Source organism: Anomalospiza imberbis, chromosome Z (assembly GCF_031753505.1).
Source record: "Anomalospiza imberbis isolate Cuckoo-Finch-1a 21T00152 chromosome Z, ASM3175350v1, whole genome shotgun sequence".
NCBI classification, from domain to species: Eukaryota; Metazoa; Chordata; class Aves; order Passeriformes; family Viduidae; genus Anomalospiza; species Anomalospiza imberbis.
In genome coordinates, this window is record NC_089721.1 from 48,000,109 (window position 1) to 48,022,574 (window position 22,466).

At 40.2% G+C, this 22,466-nt stretch overlaps 1 protein-coding gene across 1 annotated transcript in view; it reads right to left on the minus strand.

Moving 5' to 3' along the window:
- ENTREP1 (endosomal transmembrane epsin interactor 1) overlaps window positions 1–22,466 on the minus strand; it is a 28,324-nt gene that overhangs the window by 2,891 nt on the left and 2,967 nt on the right. Inside the window, exons 3-9 of the mRNA XM_068177331.1 lie at window positions 12,620–12,730; window positions 11,061–11,189; window positions 10,207–10,314; window positions 9,970–10,088; window positions 6,263–6,392; window positions 5,606–5,678; window positions 977–1,126 (exon numbers count right to left, since the gene is read on the minus strand). Coding sequence (XP_068033432.1) covers window positions 977–1,126; window positions 5,606–5,678; window positions 6,263–6,392; window positions 9,970–10,088; window positions 10,207–10,314; window positions 11,061–11,189; window positions 12,620–12,730 — 820 coding nt within the window. The remainder of the gene's footprint in view (window positions 1–976; window positions 1,127–5,605; window positions 5,679–6,262; window positions 6,393–9,969; window positions 10,089–10,206; window positions 10,315–11,060; window positions 11,190–12,619; window positions 12,731–22,466) is intronic.

Here is a 22,466-nt window from a genome sequence, read left to right on the forward strand (position 1 = left end):
ATTCCTCTGTTGCAGTGAGTTCTTATTCCATAGCACTTGTGACTAACTCATATCTAACTGCTGAACAGACCTAACCTCAGGTAACACCGAGCCTAAAGCTTCCAAATGCTCCTGATATGGGGTCTCTGTACAGCAGAAGCACTCTGCTTTCACAACTATGAAAAGACTCTGTGTCATGTAACCAGCGCTTCAGCAGCAGATTCTCTGGGCTGCTCTGGTGGAAGTTGATAGGAGGACAAGACAAAGCACATGATACAGCAGAGCCATGAAAACATTCCACAAAAACAGCAAGTGTAATCCTGATAGGCATGTGCCCAATATCCAGAATAAATGGCTGTTACTAGCATGCTCCATTGGCACTTACATTTGAGTGCTGACAGCTACTGTGGGGATTCCAATATTCTCTACTAAAAACTGCAAGACCTCTGACTGATGCATTTTTCAAGATTGTCAGCAGTATCGCGGACTGTGTAGTCACATTAACAGTTTTCCCACAGCAACAGAATTATATCACTGACACCAAAGCAGTTTCAGTAACTCTCCACCATGGGTTGTGTTGAGTTTTTGAGGGTTTTTTTGACAATACGAGGATTGAGAAAAGGAGAGCAAATTTATAGGCTAATACCAAATCCCCAAGCCAATTTTGCTTTAAATTGCTCACACTGACAACTGCACTTGTAAGACTTTAGATGTCAGTGCACTGAAGAATCCTGTGTGCTCTCCTCATTTTCCACTACCCCTCCCTCATACCCAGACCCTGATACAAACCCTGTTTCTAGATATAAAAACCTAAAGAGCAGCAAGACTAAGGAGTTAGGTGGAGAAGGTTTGGCAAAGCACAAAGTACTGTTACGTAGGTGCTCCATTGGAAAACGGTAGCTGATTTCTGCAGGTACCAGGTTCAATGTAACAAACTTCTGTAAAGTGTTCTTTTAAAGAACCATTACAGAATCACGGACAGAGAATACAGAGTAACCTTGAGGCAGCTGGCAGTGCAGGAGCACAGGGTCACTTTTAGAACGTTTCCGCAAGGGATTGAAGGCTTTCCTGTTCACTCCTTCAGGCACACAGCTTGCGTTTGAAGGGGAAAGACTCGCTCTGCTGGAAGGGTCCTGAATTTCTTCAGCTGAGTAATAAGAAACATAAAAGTAGAAGTGGTCAAAATAAAGCTAATCTGTGGAAGCCATTATTAGAAACTGAATTTTTTTCCCCATCTGTAATGGGGAAATCTGCAAATCTGTAATGACTGGACACAAAGGTCTAGTGCGGCATGTATGTGTGCACAGACCCACACTTAAACAGTAACATTGGTCTAAACCTTGTTTAAATGTTAGAAAAAACCTGTTCTGCCTTATGCAACTGGAGTAAAAAAAGACTAGAGTCTAGCAAACCCTAGTACAAAAATCACCTTAAACTACCTGATCAGAGAGAAGGGAACTACACCTTTATTGGCTAAAAACTAAATCTCAGAGAGCCCCAAATCCTCCTGCATATAGGCAGTTGTACCAAGATACCAAGATATGACAGCATAGAGTCAGAGAGGTCGGTCAACTTTTGCAATTAGATACCTTGTAAATCAGTGACCAGACCCTAAAAAGGAATTAAAATCTTTACTTAAATATTTTCTTGGATTCTTGTGATATGCTATATCCTTCCCACTCCTCCTTTTCTTAAGAGTGAAACTGTGTGCTGCCATTTAATGAACAGGACAGGATGAAGCTGTGTTCATTTCTCACTAAGCTTGGTTCTGTACCTCCATCTAGTGGCACCTGGCATGTTACAATAACCAATTTTTTTGACCATTCAGGAGTTAAAAAAATTTGTAGTGGGCTGCCCCTGGCTGGATGCCAGGTACCCACCACAGCCACTCCGCTCTGCAACTTGACAGGGGACAAAAAAATATAATTAAAGGCTCATGACTTGAAATAAGGACAGGGACAGATCACTCATCAATTACTATCATGGGCAAAACAGACTCAGCTCATGGATATCAGCTGATTTTATCCAAAAATGAGCAGGATAATGAGAAGTAAAACAGATCTTTAAAACACCTTCCCCCATGCCTTCCCCAGGCTTTATCTTCTGTCCTGCAGCAGCACAGGGAAATGTGGGTTACAGTCAATTCATGACACATTTCTGCTGCTGCTCAGGGAGAGGAGTCCTTCCTCTGCTGAAGTGTAGGGTCCCTCCCACAGGAGTCAGTTCTCCAGGAAATTCTCCAGCTTGAGTCCATTCCACAGGCAACAGTTCTACATAAAATTCTGCAGTGTGGGTCACTCTTCTGTGGGATCAGTCCTGTTCCAGCGTGGGTCCCCCAGAAGGTCATAAATCCTACCAGGAAACCTGCTCCAGTATGGGCTCCTCTCTCCACGGGCCTGCAGGTCCCTGCCAGGAGCCTGCTTCAGCACAGGCTTCCCTTGGGGTCACAGCCTTTTTACACACACCCACCTGCTCCAGCAGGGGTTCTCCATGGGCTATGGGTGGATCTCTTTATCCCCATGGACCTCCAGCACTGCAGAGGCACAGCTGCCTCTTCATGGGCTGCACCATGGGCTGCAGGGAAATCTCTGCTCCAGCACCTGGAGCACCTCCTGCCCCTCCTTCTCCACTGGCCCTGGTGTTTGCAGGGCTGTTCCTCTCACATATTCTCACTTTGCTCTTCTCTGACCACCAATACATCTGCAAAGTAACTTTTTACCCTTCTTAAATATGCTGTTACAGAGGTGTTCTAACTGCTCCAGCCTTCTCCAGCAGCAGGTCCATCTTTGGAGCTCTGCCAGACATAGAGGAGCCACTACCAAAACTTGGTCATGCAAACCCAGTAGAAAACCAAATTAATGTAAACAGTCTTTTACTCAGAACACAGCAAAAATCTGTGGTGTCACTCTTAGCAGGTATGTGGCAGTGGCAGGAGCATCAAGAAAATTTCAGCCTTGATGATATGTACTTGTTGAGCACAGCACCTTATTGTCTACACAAATGCAACTTAGAATCTCTAAAGAGAAGAAAGAGTAACACAACTTATATGAAACAGGTACCAGCCTAGCGAATCAAAAGGTAAGGCCCAGCAACAAAATATGGCAGACTAAGAATCACGCAGGATTAAAGAATCCCTCACCAATCTGAACTTTTGAACACCAGTGGAGCTGTGTTAGCAGTAAGCCCTGGAAGTACAGTGCTGCTGTTACTTTGGAAATGTTGTTTTTTTGGTATTTTTTAAAAAATCTAAACAGATTAATCAACAGATTTTGTGATCTTAAGATAATCCTTAATAATGTTAAAGTTTCAGAGAGATAATTGTCTTATGATGGTGTGTACTGGAAATGCACACACTTAGTTTGTGATGATACAGAGCAGCTACAAAGCACTTTCAGCCACCAGCAAAAGGTTGCATTGCCTGCCTGCTACAGTCAGCAGGGGAAGTCCCATTTTGCTGAAAAGGAGTGATTATGAAGTCAGTAAAACAATTTTAGCTGGCACAGAGAAGCTTTAGAGCTCATCCTGCAGAGAGCAGTCAGGATTCCTCTCACTCTGCTGGCTGAGTAGTCCACAGATTTAACTTCCATTGGAAACTCTGCTCAGTTCATCAGCCCTGATGATGCCAAGGGAATCACAGGATCATACACAAATACCCTGGCATGACAGCCTGCCAGCATAAACTGAAAGATCAAGTTTTATTCATAGACTGCTACACTGCATCCGCTGAGACCACCCACAGACTTCCTCTGCCACTATTCCAACATAAACTGCCATTTTATATTTCTCTCCTGCAGCGGTTTAACTGCAGCAGGCAGCTCAGTCCCTCACAGTCACTCCCACTCTTCCTCAGTGATATGGGGAGAAGAATTTAAGGACTAAAGTGGCAGAACTCATGGGCTGAGATAAGGACAGCTAGAGTGATGTGGGGAGGGAAAAAACTCAAGAAACTCAAAGGAAAACAAATGATGCAAAAACAGTCACTCACCACTAGCTGACTGATGCCCAACCAGTCCCTGAACAGTGACAATGCTGAAACACTTTCCCCAGGTCACAAATCCAAACCAGCACCATAGGCTGCTATGAAGGAAATTAACTCAATTCTAGCCAGATGTAGTACACCTCTCCAAATTAAAATAAACGAAGAAATACTGCTCAGTGTATTTCTTTTTTCTTAAATTCTAGGAAGCCTTGGCATCTAGAAGAAACAGCAATGTTAATTTTCTTTCTTAAGAGGATTACTTTCTTTTTTTATCTGAATTTAACAAGCAGGCTGATAATTAAATGTCTCTTTACAGACATTTTTATTTTAAAAAATACTGGACAAACTAGTTAGGATGATAGAGAGGAGGGTACCCTTTGCCATTTGTGCTCAGGTAGGTCTGATTCTTCCAAAGGAAATTTTTAAATACAAATGTCTCAACCAATGTCTTATCAGAGCCTTTTTTCAAAACAAAACAAAATACTTTCCCGACTGTCCTTCACTGCAGGTGCATTTTCTATGCTATTTTTTTCCTGTTTCCAGTCCTCACAACTTTTAACGTATTTGATAACCTCTTTTTGTTTGAGCTCAGGAAGCTCAGAGAAAGCAACAGGAGTTTTACCAGTAAGAAAGCTTTGAGAAAGAAATCCAGAGGAGCTGTAGCAAAAGGTTTCATTCTGATTATCACAGCTGGCAAGACACCAGAAGCACACAAGTGCTTGTTTTCAGAGGTTTCAGGCAGACTGTCAGAGTTTAAGGGGATTTTGACAGAGTTAACATTTGGCTAAAGTATGATTTTACGCAAACTCCTTTTTCCCCTGACTCCATATAACAGGAACAATTCCAACTGACTCAGTTCAAACCCAAGGTTTATTTACAGTTTAATAAGTAGTTTAGCAGAAGACAGGCCACAATCAAATAAAAGTTTTGGGGCTTCCCCCCTGTCACAGTCTTTATTGTGCGGATATTGCAAATGAGACAATCTTGCCATAATGGCCAAGTCCAAATGAAAATTGGAACACATTTTCGTGGGCTGTACTGGAAAAGCTGAAAGTTAATAATGTTTAGCCGCAAGCCTACACTGCAACAAACATTAGGCCAAAAAAACCATGGGGCCGTAGGCATGGCTTTCTAAAACAGTGCAGTGCAGAGCTTGATGCGGTCTCTCACAGTAGTTTAGCTATCTCCTGTACCAGGATGCAGAAATTACTTAGTAATTCTTCCAGTTCAGGCTGGATAATGCAGTAATTCTCACTTTAGCTCCACACAGTACTGCATTATTCCATCCTTTTCCTATTTTTACCAGCAACAAAATGTTAACAGGCCCCATGACATACACTAAGCAATTGGAAGCACTGCAGCTAGACATCATTTCTTGCAACATATGGATATAATGTCAAAAACTAACTTTTAGGCTACTAAAAACGAAATATATCCTTCTTTTTCTATCTTGAATGAAAACAACTTGTTATGCTTTTAAGCATTTTAAATATTAATCCTTGTTCTCACCCCCAAAACAATCATGATTCTGTATCTCTGGTTTGCAGGATGGTGGCTGTCTTTCCAAGAATTTATGCTGCTGCTGCTGCATTAAGTTGTATGTGTTGGAGAGAACATTCTAGAACAAACTTTAAAATTACTTTTTACCTTGAAAGGACTGTCTGTCACTTACTTCCCCTGAATCAACATCTTCCACACCATTTATTTGAAGTGCACCTCCCTGGAATAAAATGCAAAAGTTGAAAAATCCTACGTCAACATCTCTCTCTGGCATTTCCTAAGAACTGCAACATCCACCTTAGAAATTGAATACCTGTTCTTAACTACACAGAGACTGTGTGATATGAGTTTAATTCCATGGCAAAATCAAGGCCAGTGTATGTCTAATACATATGATGAATACATATTCATCATCCAGGTCAGTGAATTTTATCCTATCCAGTATTTTCTGGGAAAAAGCACCTGTCTTTTGAAAACACCAGTGAAAAAGGATGACCAATGATGCAAAAACCTTGACCTAGTCCCTCATGGGAGGACTAAGTGAAGTAAAGCAAGGAGGTCTTTTAGAATAACCAGCAACATGTGTGCTCCCCATTGCTTTCTGCTCCTTCTCCCATGGCTGGGCAGTTTTCCAACTGGAGAAAAGTTTTCAGTTCCAGAGGTAAGTGATTAATTAAAATCTTTGGTGAAATTTACATTCGTAATCAAATGTACCCTTCTGACATACATGAACCATGCTTGAGTGCAACCTCTCCCTGAGAGTGGAAAAAACCAAATCAGACATTAAACTCCTGTGGCTCATACCTGCTTAGAGCTTTTTAAGCTGCACACAGTTTCGTAAGGTGGAGGTGGGTCCAGAGGACAGTACACTTCAGCCCCTCTGATTGGTGTTGCATAAATATAGTGCAGTGAAATCACATCAGAGACAGGTGTGCTGCAATAAATAACACAGATCAAATCTGTTAGTATGGCTTTCCAGCTGCAGAAAAACATCACCTGCTACCAAACTCCATCACCTTTCTGTGCCAGCTCAGATTCTGGGATGTAAGTCACAGATACTGAACTCGCCAAGATCTGCAAGACATTGTCTCAGAAGACGGCAGGAGTAATTCCCAGTTTAGCTCCTCAGGACGTGCCTCTCCAGTGTGTTGCCTAGAGTTCAAACATCTTTGGGCATTACAGGGCCTAGGAACCCATTCCAGCTTGACTTCAGAGATTCAGTTTTGTTACAAAAGACTAAAGTACAGGTTGTCACACAAAATGTGACAGCCTAGCTCTGAGTCTTGTGAACCATTGAGTTCTTACTTAAAACCTAAATTCAAGATACTTCTGACCTGGTGCTTTATGTTCAGCTGCACAGAAAAAGCCAAATTCAAACTAACGTCTGTTTTTGTGATGATGCAACAATATATGGTTGACCAATTCCAAAGGCCTGTATGAGGCAAATGCACCTCATGGCTAACCTTACTCCTCAGTTTGCAAAGAGCTCTCTGAAACCTTTACCACAGCAGAAATCCCAAAGACCTTCTACTGCAACATCTTTCTCTTAGGAGGTAGCTCTGAGAAGGAAGAAAACAGAACAGTGCCTAGAGAAACCTTAATTTTGATTAACATACATTTACATTGCCCCAGGAACACTGTAACAAAGTGTGGTGGTCAACAGCAGAGCTGGCAAGAAGACCTTCCCCACACAATCCTCAGAGAAGTCTGTGACCCAAAGCATCTCAGCTCTTCTCTGCTTTTTTTTTTTTGCTTTTTTTTTGCTTTTTTTTTCTTTTTTTTTTTTAAATTTTAGTTACTGATTTGGTGCTGAGCAGGAACCTCAAGAAACACACAGAAACCCGTATTCTGATCTCTGAACTTTGGTCAGGTTTCATTCACTGTAACTAATGGATGCTACTCTCTACAAACTAAGTCCTTCCTCCCAGAATTTAGGGTTTCTCTGGACATGGGCTGGAGGGAACAAAGATGACTGTGAATTTTTTTTTCTTGCAATCTCAGAGGAAAGGGCAGAATGATAGAAATGTCTATGGAAGACATCTTGCACGGACAGGAAAAGAATAAAACTTCCAAAATGAGAAGCTGGAAGCCCTCTGATGAAAGGCTCCTGTGAAGGCAATGGAGGTAATGCACAGAGAAATCTGAGGAAAGGAAAGCAGATATTTTGATAGCTGGCCATTATGTTTTTTAGTCTTAAAAACGGGGGAAACAAAATACACTAAAACAGTTTTTAACTACAATCTACTTAATTTGTTTCAAAAGGCTTCAGAATAATTCTGGAGTACGATGGAGACAGATCCTCCAACGACATTACTTCCTCACATTTTCCTAATATGTTCGTGCTGAATTTATATTCAGTGTAAGCCATAAAGTCATATACAATTTGAATCTTAGTTTTGTTTTTAACCATGCCTGATCTGGCCTACCCAGCTCAGTCATACCTTGAAAATTAATGTTATTCCATATTACCATAATTGTTGGACACAACAATTATGGTAAAACTTATTACAGAATATGCAACTAGAAAAGTATTCCTTGAAGTCCCTTAATTATAAAAGTAATTTCCAGGATGTACTCAAACAATACTGTAAACTGAACTGACATAGATTTCTAGGCCTTGCTGTCCAACATGCATCACCTCTTTCCTTAAATTTACATGTCTTGTGACACTTTCATAGAATCACAGAATATCCTGAGTTGGAAGGGACCCACAAGGATCAAAGGCCAACTTCTGCCAAACTTCACATTTTGTTTTTAATCTGGAAACTCAGCTCTCACTGTTTATGTTGTTCCAACCCTGAAAAATAATGTAATTTGAATGTATCTGAATGTATGAAATAACAAGAGTAGATATAGGAACTGACCAGACACTTGAAGGGCTAGTTTGTTTTTTGCCATTAAATACAACAAATGTAAAAATTTCCCATGAACAAGTGAGCAAACCAATTGTCTTTGACAGCTGGACCTCTGAGTTTTCAATTTAAAGGGTGGCAGAGAAGGCTTGCCCATTCCAAACATATCTTTGGCACAAATTTTGATGACTGTAGAGTTTCCCTTTTCAGGGGATGTATCTGTCTTGGAGCTTGCAGATGGGGCTCACCTCCCTGGATGTGGGTCCTGTCACACCCTCCTTGAACACAAAGGTTTGGGATGCCGGGACCAGGGAGCTCAGCACAGAAAGCCAGGGCACAGGTGCTAAAAGGAGTTTAGGGTACAGTCTGGGAGGAAGAAGTGTGAGAAGGCTGAATGAGAAATGGCCACATCCCATCTCAGCCACTCTTTCAGGATTCACCCTGGGCTGAGTCATTATTACTCATCTTCCAAAACCAGAAATAAAGCCTGTCTGTTACTTTAACTTCTGCATTGCTGTATAACTATCCAGAACACCCTAAAACAAGTAGCCTGACTTCAGAAAGATGTCATCATCACTTTAGCATTACTATCAACCAGTTTTAACATAGTCACAGGCAAAGTAGTGACTCAATTTTAGACCACAGAAGCCTTAAATACTGTTCAGCAGACAGACCCTCCTGTGCCAAAAAAAAAAAAAAAAAAGAAATACTGCTGCTGGGAAAGATAACCATCCAGAATGACATGCTAGACAAAGAAGTGGTCCATTTTAAAGCAGGAGAACTCTGAAAAGCATAAATAATTATTCTTACAAAGAGATCATTACACATTCCACTCTGTTCTCATAAGCCACTTGAACCAAGACTTAAATAGAGGATTTTAGTAATATTTTGAATTCAAATCTAGTCTCTCGTGTTTCAGAGGATCAGTTCATTCTAAATCCTACTGTTATGCCATGTTATCGTTTTCTAGACAATCCCAGAATCTATAATTACCTCTGCCAGGAACACATAGTCTTGAAAGTCATGCATGCTATTCAGTGAAATAAACTAAACGTTCCTGCACAATGCAAAAAGGAGGAATTTTGAAAAAGAGTCATACAGTCTGCTTGAGCATCATAATACTTTATGTATAAATATTTTATGTTCAGAACAGAATAATGCAGCCCCACCTGAGTCATAAACTAGTAAAGGCAGCCTGCAAGTTACTTTTAAAAGGAAATAGCCACCTGCAGGGTAAGGGATTACTTTTCCAGGCAGTGCAATCAAAGCACACCCTTCAGTCAGCCCTAAGAGCCCAAAAGGGAGAAGGAGAATGACTCAGGTCATGGGGGGAACACCATTCAGGGTCTCTGGCTTGCCAAGTGGTTGTGTCTGGCTTCCCATTGCTGCCCTCACCTTCTCTTGACAGCATTGTTTAAGTTTTCAGTTGTGTCAAGCAGTAGTATTTCTCTCACCCAGAAATAGTTCCTAGACAATATAAACTCAAACCCACAAAATTTTACCCCTTACCCACACTGTATTTATGCTGTCTCCAAACAAACAGGTTTTTTTTTTTAATCCCCCTAAAATCACAAACCTTTTTCACCAGAGAAAACAGTCTTAAAGAAGATTAGGCAGTGCTTCAAAAGACACTAAAAGAAAGGGAGTGTACAGTTTTACCTGTGACCAATTTGTGGAGTATAAGAATTAAAAGTTGCAAAATAGGAGGGAGGTGGGACAGGTGGGACAAAGTCATCAGGATCCAAATTGTGATCTTCGTCTTCAATCTCACATTCATCCTAATCAAACAAAACTTCCATTAAGATCCTTCTAAGCCATAAATATTGCTGAACAATGTAATCGGCTAATACTGTTTGTACCACTCTCTCTGGCAGGTAATGCCTGGTGCTCACTTACTGTGCAGGATCTTCTTGATGCCAGTGTCAGTAAGTAATGCAGGGCAGCTGCTGTGAAGCAAACTGTGGCGGTGAGAGCATTCAGGGCACTAAGAGCTAAGAGAACTTTCTGAAGAACATGAAGATTATTGAGATTAAAAAATTAAATAATGGCATTTGTAAATGTCAAAATAATAATAATAATAAATAATAATACAAAACTAAAACAAATAGAGAAAATAGGGATGATCATGGCAATTACTTCTAAGAAATGTATGGGATGAAGTCTTCAGCACTATCTTCAAGACTGGGGTAATTTTCGAAAACTTGTTTAACACTATTTATTGTCCTGACAGACAGATCCAGAAGGGTTTAATACAGCTCAGATGTGATTTATCCACCTACTCATCCAAGATTTATAACCTTCCTCATAACTATTCTGCAGGAAATACAGACTCAAGATGATCACCATTAAAAAAAATGTTAAAGCTTTTTGATATTTGAAGATGGTGTTGGTTGGGAGTTTATTTTAGCAGTTTGTAAGCCATGAAAGACTGAGAAGTGCAAAAGACCAGCAAAGGCATCAAATCATTAGCTAAAATTTAGATCTCATTTACCCCTCTAATCTTGTCTGGATTCAACAGCAGTTTTGGTTGCACTAAACACAAAAACAGGCAAGAACTGCTTAATGGCTCAGCAATGCACGGGTCAAAACCCAGACACTATCCTCATCATGTTACAGAACCATGAAAAGCTTCTGACCAGTGTGGAAGACCAGAAAAATAAAGAGTTTTTCCCAGTAAACACTGCAGCAGTGCACTGCTGCATGAGCATGGACATTATAAAACCAGTAGTATTGATGTGTGTGCAGGGTACCTTGAGAAGGTGGTGAGCAGCACTGCATGTCTTCACATGGTATAGCTTCAGTACAGCCTCTGCTTCTGTGCAGGTAGTGGGATGTAGTTCTTCACAGCAAAAACAAGTCTTGTTTTCATCCATATCCATCTTTAAGAAACAAACCTCTACTTATTAATTGGTTTATGCAGTATTTTTACCTGCATAATATAGAACCTATTGCCTTAAACTAAGCCCATAACCACAAAGCAGAGTGAAAATACAGGATCATATAATTAAACAGTTTGGTATGCCAATAATTCCTGCATTACAAAGCTGTACTATACACTTCTTATTTGAGAGAAAGCATTACGGGTAATGCATTAACATATGTAAATACAACTTAGTTGTAATCAAAGCTGCATTGATTACTAAGCGGTTTTATCACTTATGCTCTTTCCAATGCACAACAGCCTAGAAATTATTTCTCTGACTCTTGTGTAAACCACTCTGTATGAACTGTACACATTTTCTATGGTTCAAGAATATATCTTGCAGTTCTAAGGATGGAATGAAACCCACGACTGTAATTTCAACCCAGTCAAATCATTAATAGCCATATCTGTATACCACTGGTTTTTGTAACTTTCGCTTTCAAATTAATCTTATCATCTTTGTTTTCAAAGTAGAAATTCAGTGTTTCCATATCTAGAAATAATTGTGGTTTTAGCTTTCAAAGTCTGGAGTCACAATGTTGACACTCTTCCACCTACAGAAGCCACCCTACAAAATAATTGATGATTTCAGGAATTTCTTTTTACTGTACCCTGTGTTTCCAACTACAGACAGCTCAGAAACTCCTGCAACATTTGACCACCTCATCTGGAATATTATTCTTAATTCTCATTACAGCTTTGGTACAGTGATACTGGAGGAACCTAGGTTTATATGAACCAAGGGTTTATAATCTTGGACTCTCACTGCAATACATCTACTGGCATGTCAAGGAACCAACAATAGCTTTCCTGATAGAATAAATGAATGAAAATAGATATTCAAAGTTCTGTTCCATTAACCCACAAAGTCCTTCAAGCTTTTACACACACTCATCTTCACCACCAAGTGACTCTGTACTGTGTCCTTAAATTTCAATTTTTCCAGTTTCCAGTTCATAAATAGTGATTCTTCTATTTTTCATGACAACCACTTCAGAAAAATCTTTTGCATTCTGTCCTGCCTTGTACAGACTGCATCTTCCTCAAGCGGAAGTGTTCTGAAAAGCTGCTATGATTTCATCTGCCTTATTTTTTTTCTCACAGCTTCTGCTGTAAGGTATCACAGAATGGTCCTCCAGGTGAGGCAAAACAGGAAGAATAATCCCACCCACAGATTAAAATGGACTGAACGTTTTGTGGGTAGCTCACCATTACCCACACTCAGGCTTTGTTCAACAGTTTATATTTTTTACATTACTACAAAAATCCCTTGTGCTAGTATTTTAATTACTTGCAACTCTACATCAGGACATTTTGTGATCTCAGCACAGCCAGCTAATATGCCTTAATGAGAAGAAATCCATGTAAATCAGTATGTGTGCTCACCAAATTGCATCTGGGTACCCCGGACACAAATTGAATGCCTTGACATCCTAGTATTAATCCAGTCACGTTCAGCATAAAACTGATCACAGACAGCAGAACAAACAGGTTAACCTGAAATACCAAAACAAAGTTAACTGCAGTTGGGCACAGGAACCCAACTCAAGGAACATGTTACAGAGCAAATCCTATTCACAAATTGAAGCTGGGAATGACTCTGCTTTTTCAAAACTGCCCATGACTTCAGTGCCCCGATGTGTCTTAACCTAGTCCCAAAATTGTCTTCTCTTTCCTTATTCTGGATTAGTTATGCAACTATTGAAAATGTCCGTAGTAATAGCACAAGCAATTAAAGGTTTTGCTGGAGTGCAAAGTATGATCTGCAAGTTGCCCAACTTCCACTGTGTGCCATACTCTTCCACCAAGTTTAGCTCTCAACACATTCAGAACAGTAAAGAAACCTGAAGAGGAAGAAACATCTTAAGCCAACATTCACTCTGCACATTTCCAGAATTATTTTGCAGCACAAATATATGAAAAATATTTGTCCCAGTACAGTGAGGATGGAAACATTTTAGAGACTTGAGCTGTATGATTTTATTTCCTCCTGGCTACTAAAACCAGAAAATTTGTAAATCAGACAATAGTTTCAGATTTATATACCACCAGAAATCAAGCAATGGCAAGAGTAATAAATACATGAAAAAAGGACAAGCAGAAGCAGTGGACAAAATTATGTGTTGCTTTCAACTATGCCCTTAAAATCCATACTTACATGACTTTGGATACGTATTTTGGACATACAAAAGAACCATCCCTAATCTATTCATACAGATAAAAATATCCTGTACTTCAAGAGAAAGTACTATGGGTAAGACTACTACTTTAGAGACAAATAAAGGTAAGGTTCCTCCTTTAAGCATTCAATCCCACAAAGCAAGTATCAGATACTTAATGTCCTAAAGCATCCTTTTTAATAACCATCTGCTCACTCAGGTTTCTTTGTATCAAAATGGTCCAAATTAAAAATGTACCACATGACAAAAAAACAGAGGAAGAGAAGGACACTATGAGGGATATGAGTTCAATTCTGCTCTAGAGAGCTTAACAGAAGATACAGTAACAAGGACTTCCTGAACATGCAAAGAACATCATGCCCTTTCAAATAAATTTAGCTGATGTACTATGGTTATCTACCTGGAATCTGAAGCAGAAACAGGTAACAGCAGTTGCATAAATTACGTTCGCGTTTTCTGAGGTTCAGGGAAGTAATCCCCCATGAATGGACAAGAGCCAAAGAGCATTACTATGCAAGCTAAACTCTTCAATTACAACATCACGAGTCATTACTAGTTTGATCATAACATTATCCTGTAAGGTGGATTTTAACCCCAAAAACCCCAATAACTGATGTAGTTATTAGTGAATCTATGAAGAGGACTTGGACTACTTTGTGTTAGACACACTAAAAATAATTTATAAATTATTAAGAGCATTTTGTCCTAGCTTTGTACTAATAACAAAACCACAGATAAGAGGAATTTAGTTCTAGAAAGCACGCTGAGTGTCATTTGTGTTTCCATACAAACACAGAATCTAATGACTTTTTAAAAATTACACCATGCTCAGCATGTAAATAAATTAAACCCATTCCTTATGCTTTTACCTAAATTGTCTTAGTTACTCTTCTAACAAAAGACTTTGAGAAAAAAAATTGGTACACACAAGTATTTCATATAAAGAAAACTTTTCAACTGGGTTCAACACAGGGCACTGACAATTAGGAATTAGCCAGTATTGTAAGTGAAATAGAAGCTGTTTCAACATAAAATCTCTCTATAGCACAAATCTCATTAAATCATATTAAGAAAAATAAGAGGTGTATTTGTCCTTTTTCAGCTGATGACAAATGGAGAAAAGAAGTTATGTGGCCAAAGTAAAGAAAGATTAAAAAACCAAAAAAATCTAGCAAACTCACATTTAAGCTGTCTCCTGTGGTACAGAAGCTGCAACAGAAACAATTCTGTCTATAGCTATACAAAAAGTTACAGTTGAAATCAAGACTTTGAACCCAAAATTTTCCAAACCAAACAAAACAATGAATATTTTTCTAAAGAAATGTCAGAAATCAAAGAACAAAGAGGAAGAGAAGGAGCATTACCATAAATATGTGAAACAAGGATACTTTCTGCATTTCTAATAAATTCTGCAGTTATAATAAATTCTAGCATGTGCAAGTATAATCTTGATCTGTTTTTTATTATACACATAGTGTATTTTTGAATGAATAATCCAATATTCAGAAAATCCTGCCAAATGAGCAGAAGATAAGAATAATTCCTCTATATTCAATCTAAAACACTACCCTGATCTGAACCATAACCACAAAATTCTCTACCACACGCTTGACAGCGGACAAGATGTTGTAGTTGACTGTCAAGAGAAAAAAATCTTTTTTCTTTCTCTCTATCACTGGTCAGCATTTTTACACAATAACTGAGATTGGAAGGGACCTCTTGAGACCATTTAAATCTAATCTCCTGTTCAAGCAGGTGTCATAACAGTACAGCTGGAACCACAAGATCCCTTCCAACCCAGAACATTCTATGATTCTATGACCTACAGCAAGCTGTTGAATATAATGCCCAGTTAGTTTTGACTATCTCTACATGTAACCTACACCAGTTTTTGACCATCATAACAGTAAAAAAGTTGTCTTCCATGCTCAGATGGAGTTTCTTATTTTCTCAGTTCTGCCCACAGCCTCTTGTCCTGCCAGTGAGCACTACCGAGAAGGACCAGCTTGCTATTCTTTGTTCCTCTCCATCAGCTATTAATAGATACAGGAGATTTCCACTGAGCCTCCTCTTCTCCAGGCTGAACAGCCACAGCTTTCACACCTCTCCAGTTGTGGGGAAGATCACATCCCTTGACCTGTTGGCAAGTCTCTGCCTAATCCAGCCCAGGACACCAGCAGTCTTCTCTGCCACAAGAACACTTTGCTGTCTCATGGACAGCTTGTTGTCCTCCAGGTTCCCCAGGTTTTTCTTTGCAGAGCTGCTTTCCACCACATTGTTCCTGCCTGTGTGATAGGATAAGTTCCCTGCACAGGCACGACTTTGCATTCCCCATTGTTGAACTTCAAGAGATTCCTTTCAAAGCCATCTTCAGCCTGTCCAGGTCATTCCGAATGGCAATATTTAGCATATCAGCCATTCCTCCCAGTTTGGCATCGCCTGTGCTGAGAGTGCACTCAGATCCCACTGTGCAGAGCACTCACTTCAGTGGTACTGGCCCCTCAGTTTCAACTCCTCAGGCTCACCCCTGGTCCTTGGCTGGCTCAGCTTTCACCACTGATCACAACCCTCTGTGCCCACTTATTCAGTCACTCACTGTCCAATCTAACGTATTCTGTCAGCTTATTTAGTTACTTATATTCTCCTGCAGATGCAAATTTAAGCATCTTCTCCATCAATACACACCTACAAGTAAAAACAGGGGTTACACTTTATTCCAGTGACAGAAGATACTACCCAGAGGAGAGAAGTACATCTCAATTTACAAAAAAATAGAGAAAGGCAAACATGGTATTTCAAAAACCGAAACAGATGTAACTGGACTTGACTGCAGTTATAAAAATGGAGACAACTCAAAATTATGGCCTCAGTTTGGCTCACAGCTTCATATTCAGAGCATTAGATACACATGGACTGTGAACAGCGGCAGAAAGCCGTGAGGAACCTTCATATGAATTAAACTACATGAAAGTGAAGTGTATTCTATTCATATTTGCTAATGTCTTGTATGTATGATCTCTTTCAGGTAAAAAACCATCATCATGCCTTTTGAGGACTCCAAGGAAGAATAAATTTGCATACTAAAGCTCTGACACTATCTTTCTTTCTGCAGGGGAAAGCTCGTTGTCCTGCTGCTGCTGCCATTGAAGCAAGTATCTCATGCCAGAGAGGAACTGCTTTCACTTGAACATGCACGTGCAGGACTGATGCCCAAGGAGGCACTTAAATGAAAGAAAAAGCAGTTGTTTCACAATCAGCAATTTTTATATCTGTTTACAGCCTACGTATATTCTTTATAAACATCCTGTAGAAAAGAGTACATCTGTTTATTAATTGTCCACATGCACAGCAGCAATAGCAATAATTAAAACTCATAGGACCTTACTAGATTTCTGCCAGTTGTGAGAGCTATTCATTCTACCATATGGAAACTCACAAGACAACTGTGAACAAATGAAAGCCCCACAAGAAAAGACAAACTAATTCATTTAATTAAAAAGTCACATATTTTAAATGCAATACTAAAACACCCCATGTATGAGAGAAAAGCTTCTGCAGCATAAAAATGGTTATAAGCTTCTAATGGCTTTTCATACTCCAACACTTTAAAGCATATTTCTATTTGCTTATACTGACTTTAAAACCTTTGCATAATTACTACTTCTTGACAATGCTGGAGTCTAGAGTGTGAGCAAAGAGGTTAATACTGAGCTATTTTACTTCTAAAATCCAGGGAAAAAAGATACTACTACAATAATTCTCACAAGTCAAATGACTGCTTGTCATAAAGCACATGCCGAGGGAGAGACTGGTTTTCAGGGTTAAGGACATGATATGGAGCTTCTATTCACAGTTCACTGTGAACTTACTAGCAGAGCTAAAATTTAAGAACATTACCCAAATGAAGTATCTTGATCTATACATTAAATTTTAGTTAAATTCTTAAAATTTTTAAAATTTAGTTAAATGAAAATCTGTCAAGGTGCAGATATCATAGCAGTAGTCAGCCCTAAGAAAACTTTATTTAAAGTTTTCTGGAATATATTTTTCTTTGAATAAAAATTTTCAATTAAAAACAAGGTTTACCACAAATAAATTCTTTAAAATGTTCCAGGTTATAAATAAAAGCTGAATTACATAAACTTTCCTGTTTCCAAAATAAGATCTGTAAATATTTGTCATAAATGAAAAATATTAACACATTTAAGTTAAAAGTGTTTCAAATAAAAATTTCAAATCCTTATGTGACCACACTGTAAAACATGCGAAGAATCTAGACTGAATGATTCATGCTGCATGTGCAACTCTGACTTTTCTGTCAAAACCCTCAAAGCTTTACATGAAAACAATGACATGTATGAACACAAAAGCCGCCATGCTAGCAAACAACACAAGCATGCAGTACTTGATGTAGCCAAAAGCCAGAGTCACATCCAACCAGCCTGCATGTGTTGACTTCTTGATCCCATGCATTTTGCAGGTACCAAACTGCTCCCCAGTACTTGCAGCTGCAGCAGTTAAATTCTGCACAGCACAACAGGCTGGTGTCTTGTTGGATGCTGGCACTCCTTTCCCTCTCATTCGATCACAGCTAAGCGTCCTCTTTAGCAGCAGAATTCAAGCACCAAGCAGACACCAGAGAGATACTTAACTCAAAGTCTTTGTTTCAGCTGGTGAAAAAACCCCAAGACCAGAAACAAATACAATCAGAGAATCACCTAAAAAGCACTCTACAGGGCTGTAACTAATTTGTGCATGACTGAAAGGAAAGGATGCTTCTCTAGGTAAGGACTTCTGCATTCAGCAAAGCATGTACAGCTCCTGGCAACTCCTGGGAATGCAAGATAAACTCAAATCAGTCCAATCTGGCATACAAGGACAGAGGCTATAGCAGGAAGCACGACCTGTCAAAGACATGAACTGCCCTCAAAATATACACAATCAAACTAACTAATGGAGAATTGATGTACTCTCTGAAAGAATTTAAGTTCCTTCAAGCAAAACTAAGATTTAAAGCTGTGTGGAAGGAAGGAGCTTAGAAACAGAGAGGAAGGAACCGGATTCTATGCATGGAAGGTAACACTGAGCACAGAACAGTTCAGAGTCAATACTCAAATAACTTGGAGGGGTAGGTGGTGGTGAGTTTCCCTTTCCACATTAATACATTTGGACAGTCCTAAAGAAGAAGAAACACAGGATCATTAACACTTCCAAGATCATTGAGTCCAGTGTTAAATCACCATTACCTCAAAGAAAAATCAGCTACAAAGCACAAGCATTACAAGCTGACTTCCAAAACTGATTGACAATTGATATCCAGAATGGAAATTCCTCAAACACCTAAAACAAAGGAAGGATTGAAACCAGACTTCTCAGCAGCTATACTGCTCAAGGCTAGGCCTTCCTTGCAAAAATGTCCTTCAAAAGATATGACTTAGTTTTGCTTTGCAGTACCCTCTCTCTCAGATATATTATTTATCTAGTATCATCCCACACTGTTAATACAGCTGTAAAACAGCGCGGGTGTCAAACCCCAAATATGACTCCATTTTATTTACTAAAAGGTCTTATCACAGCCATCCCTCTTCACAGCTGTTTTTTCACAGATGGTGCTACTAAAGGTCCACTACATCTGTAACCAATGCGCTTCCCTTCCTTTCTCCCCTCCAAGGAAAAACACGAGTGGCTGAAACACCACTGCCCATCCCCAGCTCCTTTCTCACAGCACTGCAGCCCTGTGCTTTCTGCAAGCATCAGCAGCACCAGAATCTTGCTGTCACAGAAAAAAAACCCTACAGTCTGGTTGTTCTCTCCATGACCAAGGCCTTGGATTGAAGTGGCAGCCATGACAGCCTGACCCTTCACAAAAACCCAAACACAGATAGTGAGAAACTCATCACTGGGAGTGCTAAGGCTTTGCATAAGGAGTTGTAAGAGGACAGTCACAAATGACAAAAGGATCTGCTTATAGTTCTGAATGAGCTTTTTAGTCTTCCTTATGAATGTCATAATTCTAAGTCATGACTGTGTAACGATTCTCATTGCTGAGAATTTAGGAAGCTTGCTTTTACAATTCATGTAATAGTGCAACTTTGTAGCTCCCTAGAAAAAACATTCAAGTTACTAGAGGGTAGACATAATAGATATTTAGCCCAACATAAATATGTTCACAGAAACTTGCAGCGATCAGTTTTTCTTTGCCCTGGTCCCGGGCAGCTGGGGGTGCCGGGCTGGCACACTGCTTCTCGGCGAGACCGGGGCCACCACGTGTGTGTGGAGCTCTAGGGCTGAGCCTCCGCGTGGGTCTGCCACCTCCGTAGCCAGACGCTGAGGCGAGACAAAGGGTAAGAGAAGATGGCGCACTTCACCCGCGTGGCTGAGAACTTTTATTCCCGCATGGCCGCAGCGGTGGACAACGCAGCTCTTCCCAAGACAGCTTGGGCAAAATGGTGCGGGTGTACTGGGAGCAGGGGGTTAAACAGGGGGTGGGCCAACAGGGGCAGAAGCCCCCCTCGCCTAATGGGGACAGGTGACAGAAGAACCTATGGAACACGGCAACCTATGGGGACATAACAGGGGTGTGTACAGCGTTCTGGGACAAATGGGATTGCAGAGGTGGGGTGATTGACACAGAACTTTCTGTGAGGAAGAGGAGTGGTTACAAGATTGACAGGTGAAAGCTCCTATAGCAGATAGCCTGGAGCAAACCATTTTAAGGGGAAAACAGGGGTACATAGAACCGACCTAACTAACATTTATTAAAACCCCTAACTGAACCAACTTGGCATGCAACAGCAACTAACATTCCGTCCTTGAAAGACGGTAGCTAGTTTAAGGCATGATTTCCTTACCCTCAATAAGAGTTTAATATTTATTGTTATTTTTCCAATTGAATAGAGTATTTCAGTTGGAAGGGACCTACAACAATCATCTAGTTCAACTGTCTGACCACTTCAGGACTCACCAAAAATCAAAGCCCAGTATTCAGTGCATGGTCCAAAATGCCTCTTGAACACTGACAGCCTGGGGCATCAAACACATCTCTAGGAGCCTTTTCCAGGGTTTCACTGCTTTTTCAGCAGAAATGCTTCCCAGTGTCAAGGCTGATCTAATCTGGCTATCAAAAATCAAACCTCTATAGAACACACATAAAAATAAGAAAAAAACCCCAAACAGTTTCATAGAATCACATCATAGAATAATTGTGGCTGTTAGAGAGCTGAGGAAGACTCCTGTGTAATCTCCTGCTCAAAAGCAGGGTCAGCTATGAAATCATGGCAGGCTGCTCAGAGCTTTTATCAATTTCACCTCAGAAACTTTCCTGCTACATAATATCCCAGGGCAATCTCCTTCAGCATGTGACCATCCTAAAGATCATTTGAAATAAAGGAAGGGATAAAGAAGAGTTTGTGCTTTCTATTTAAGTGAAAGGAAAACTGTGAAAGGAAAATAAGGTTTATACAAATGAGAACATTAAAGAGTGAAAGAGTGACAACATGCTATATAAAAAGCACAGAACACAGGCACTACTAACACAGGAGTACCGTGCAAGCCTTAGGCAGTTTGACACTGACAGTATGTACATTTATCTTGATGAAAATATGGCCCTTCCAGATTGGGAGTCTCTGACAGCGGGGTCCTCTCTATATCCACAAAAATCCTAAAGAATTTGCCCGTGTAAACCAACGTACACTGAGAAATAACAATGGATGTTGGGGGTGCTGGTTGACAGCTAGCCGAACGTGAGTCAGCAGTGTGCCCAGGTGGCCAAAAGGACCAGTGACATCCTGGCCTGTGTCTAGAACAGCGTGGCCAGCAGGACAGGGCAGTGATTGTGCCCCTGTACCAGGCACTGGGGAGGCCTCACCTTGAGTCTGTGCTCAGTTCTGGGCCCCTCACTTTAAAAGGGACACTGAGGGGCTGGAGCCTGTCCACCGAAGGGCAACAAGGCTCCTGAAAGAGCTGAAGAACATCTCTCATGAGGCACAGCTGAGGGAGCTGGGGTTGTTTAGCCTCAAGAAGAGGAGGCTCAGGGGGAACCTCATGGCTTTTTGCAGCTCCCTGTAAGGAGGTTGGGGTGAGTCAGGGCCTGTATTCACTACAGTGCCTGCAGTGAGAGGACAAGAGGAAAAGGCCTTAGGCTGAGACAAGGGAGAGTCAGATTAGATACTAGAAAAAGTGTTTTTGATGTTAGGGTAGTCATGCTTTGGAATAGGATGCACTAGGGAGGTGGTGGAGTCACCAACCCTGGAGGTGTTCAAGAGACATATGGATCTAGCATTGGGTGATGTAGTTTAGGCATTTGGAACAGTGCTGGGCTGACAGTTGGACTTGATGATTTCAAATTTCTCTTCCGACCTTGGTGAATCTACGATTCTATGATTCTATCTATAGCTCACACATCTAATCCTTGGTACTCCTCACTGATACTGATGTGGAGCCCAAAGAGTGCTGCAGAAAAATTAAACTACTGCCTTGGCTCAAAAAAAGTCTTCAGAAGTGACAGTAAGGCAAAAGATTCCAAGCAAATAAACAAAAACAACCCCAAATCAACCAAAAAAATGAAAAAAACTCCCCAAACTCACACACAAACAAAAGCAACTCCACAACTCTTTTAAAATCCCAACTTTGAGACATTAAGAGCTACACAGCTTCAGATTTCACTTACAAGTGGAAAAAGCTTACACACCCTGCACATCAATCTACTTCTCTCACAGCAATGCAGTGTTAACTGTGTATGAAACTAGCACTGGATCCTGCTGTAAGGTCTTAAGTTAGCTCTCAAATCCATTGTCAAAAACTAAAACACTACAACTAAGCTAAAATTTAAAGCCATTTCCTTCATTTCAGTTTAAGCTGTACTGCCTCAGAGAACTAAATTACTTATTCAAAGCCAGCATTTTTTATACATACAAAACCATAAAATGTGTGCTTTAAATAACATGAACAATTTTTCCAGACATGGTCCACTCTTGCCCTTACTGAGACTTCATCCATGCAGGAAAGAATATGGCTTTGCATGGTCTTTGACTTCTCTTTAAATAATTATGATT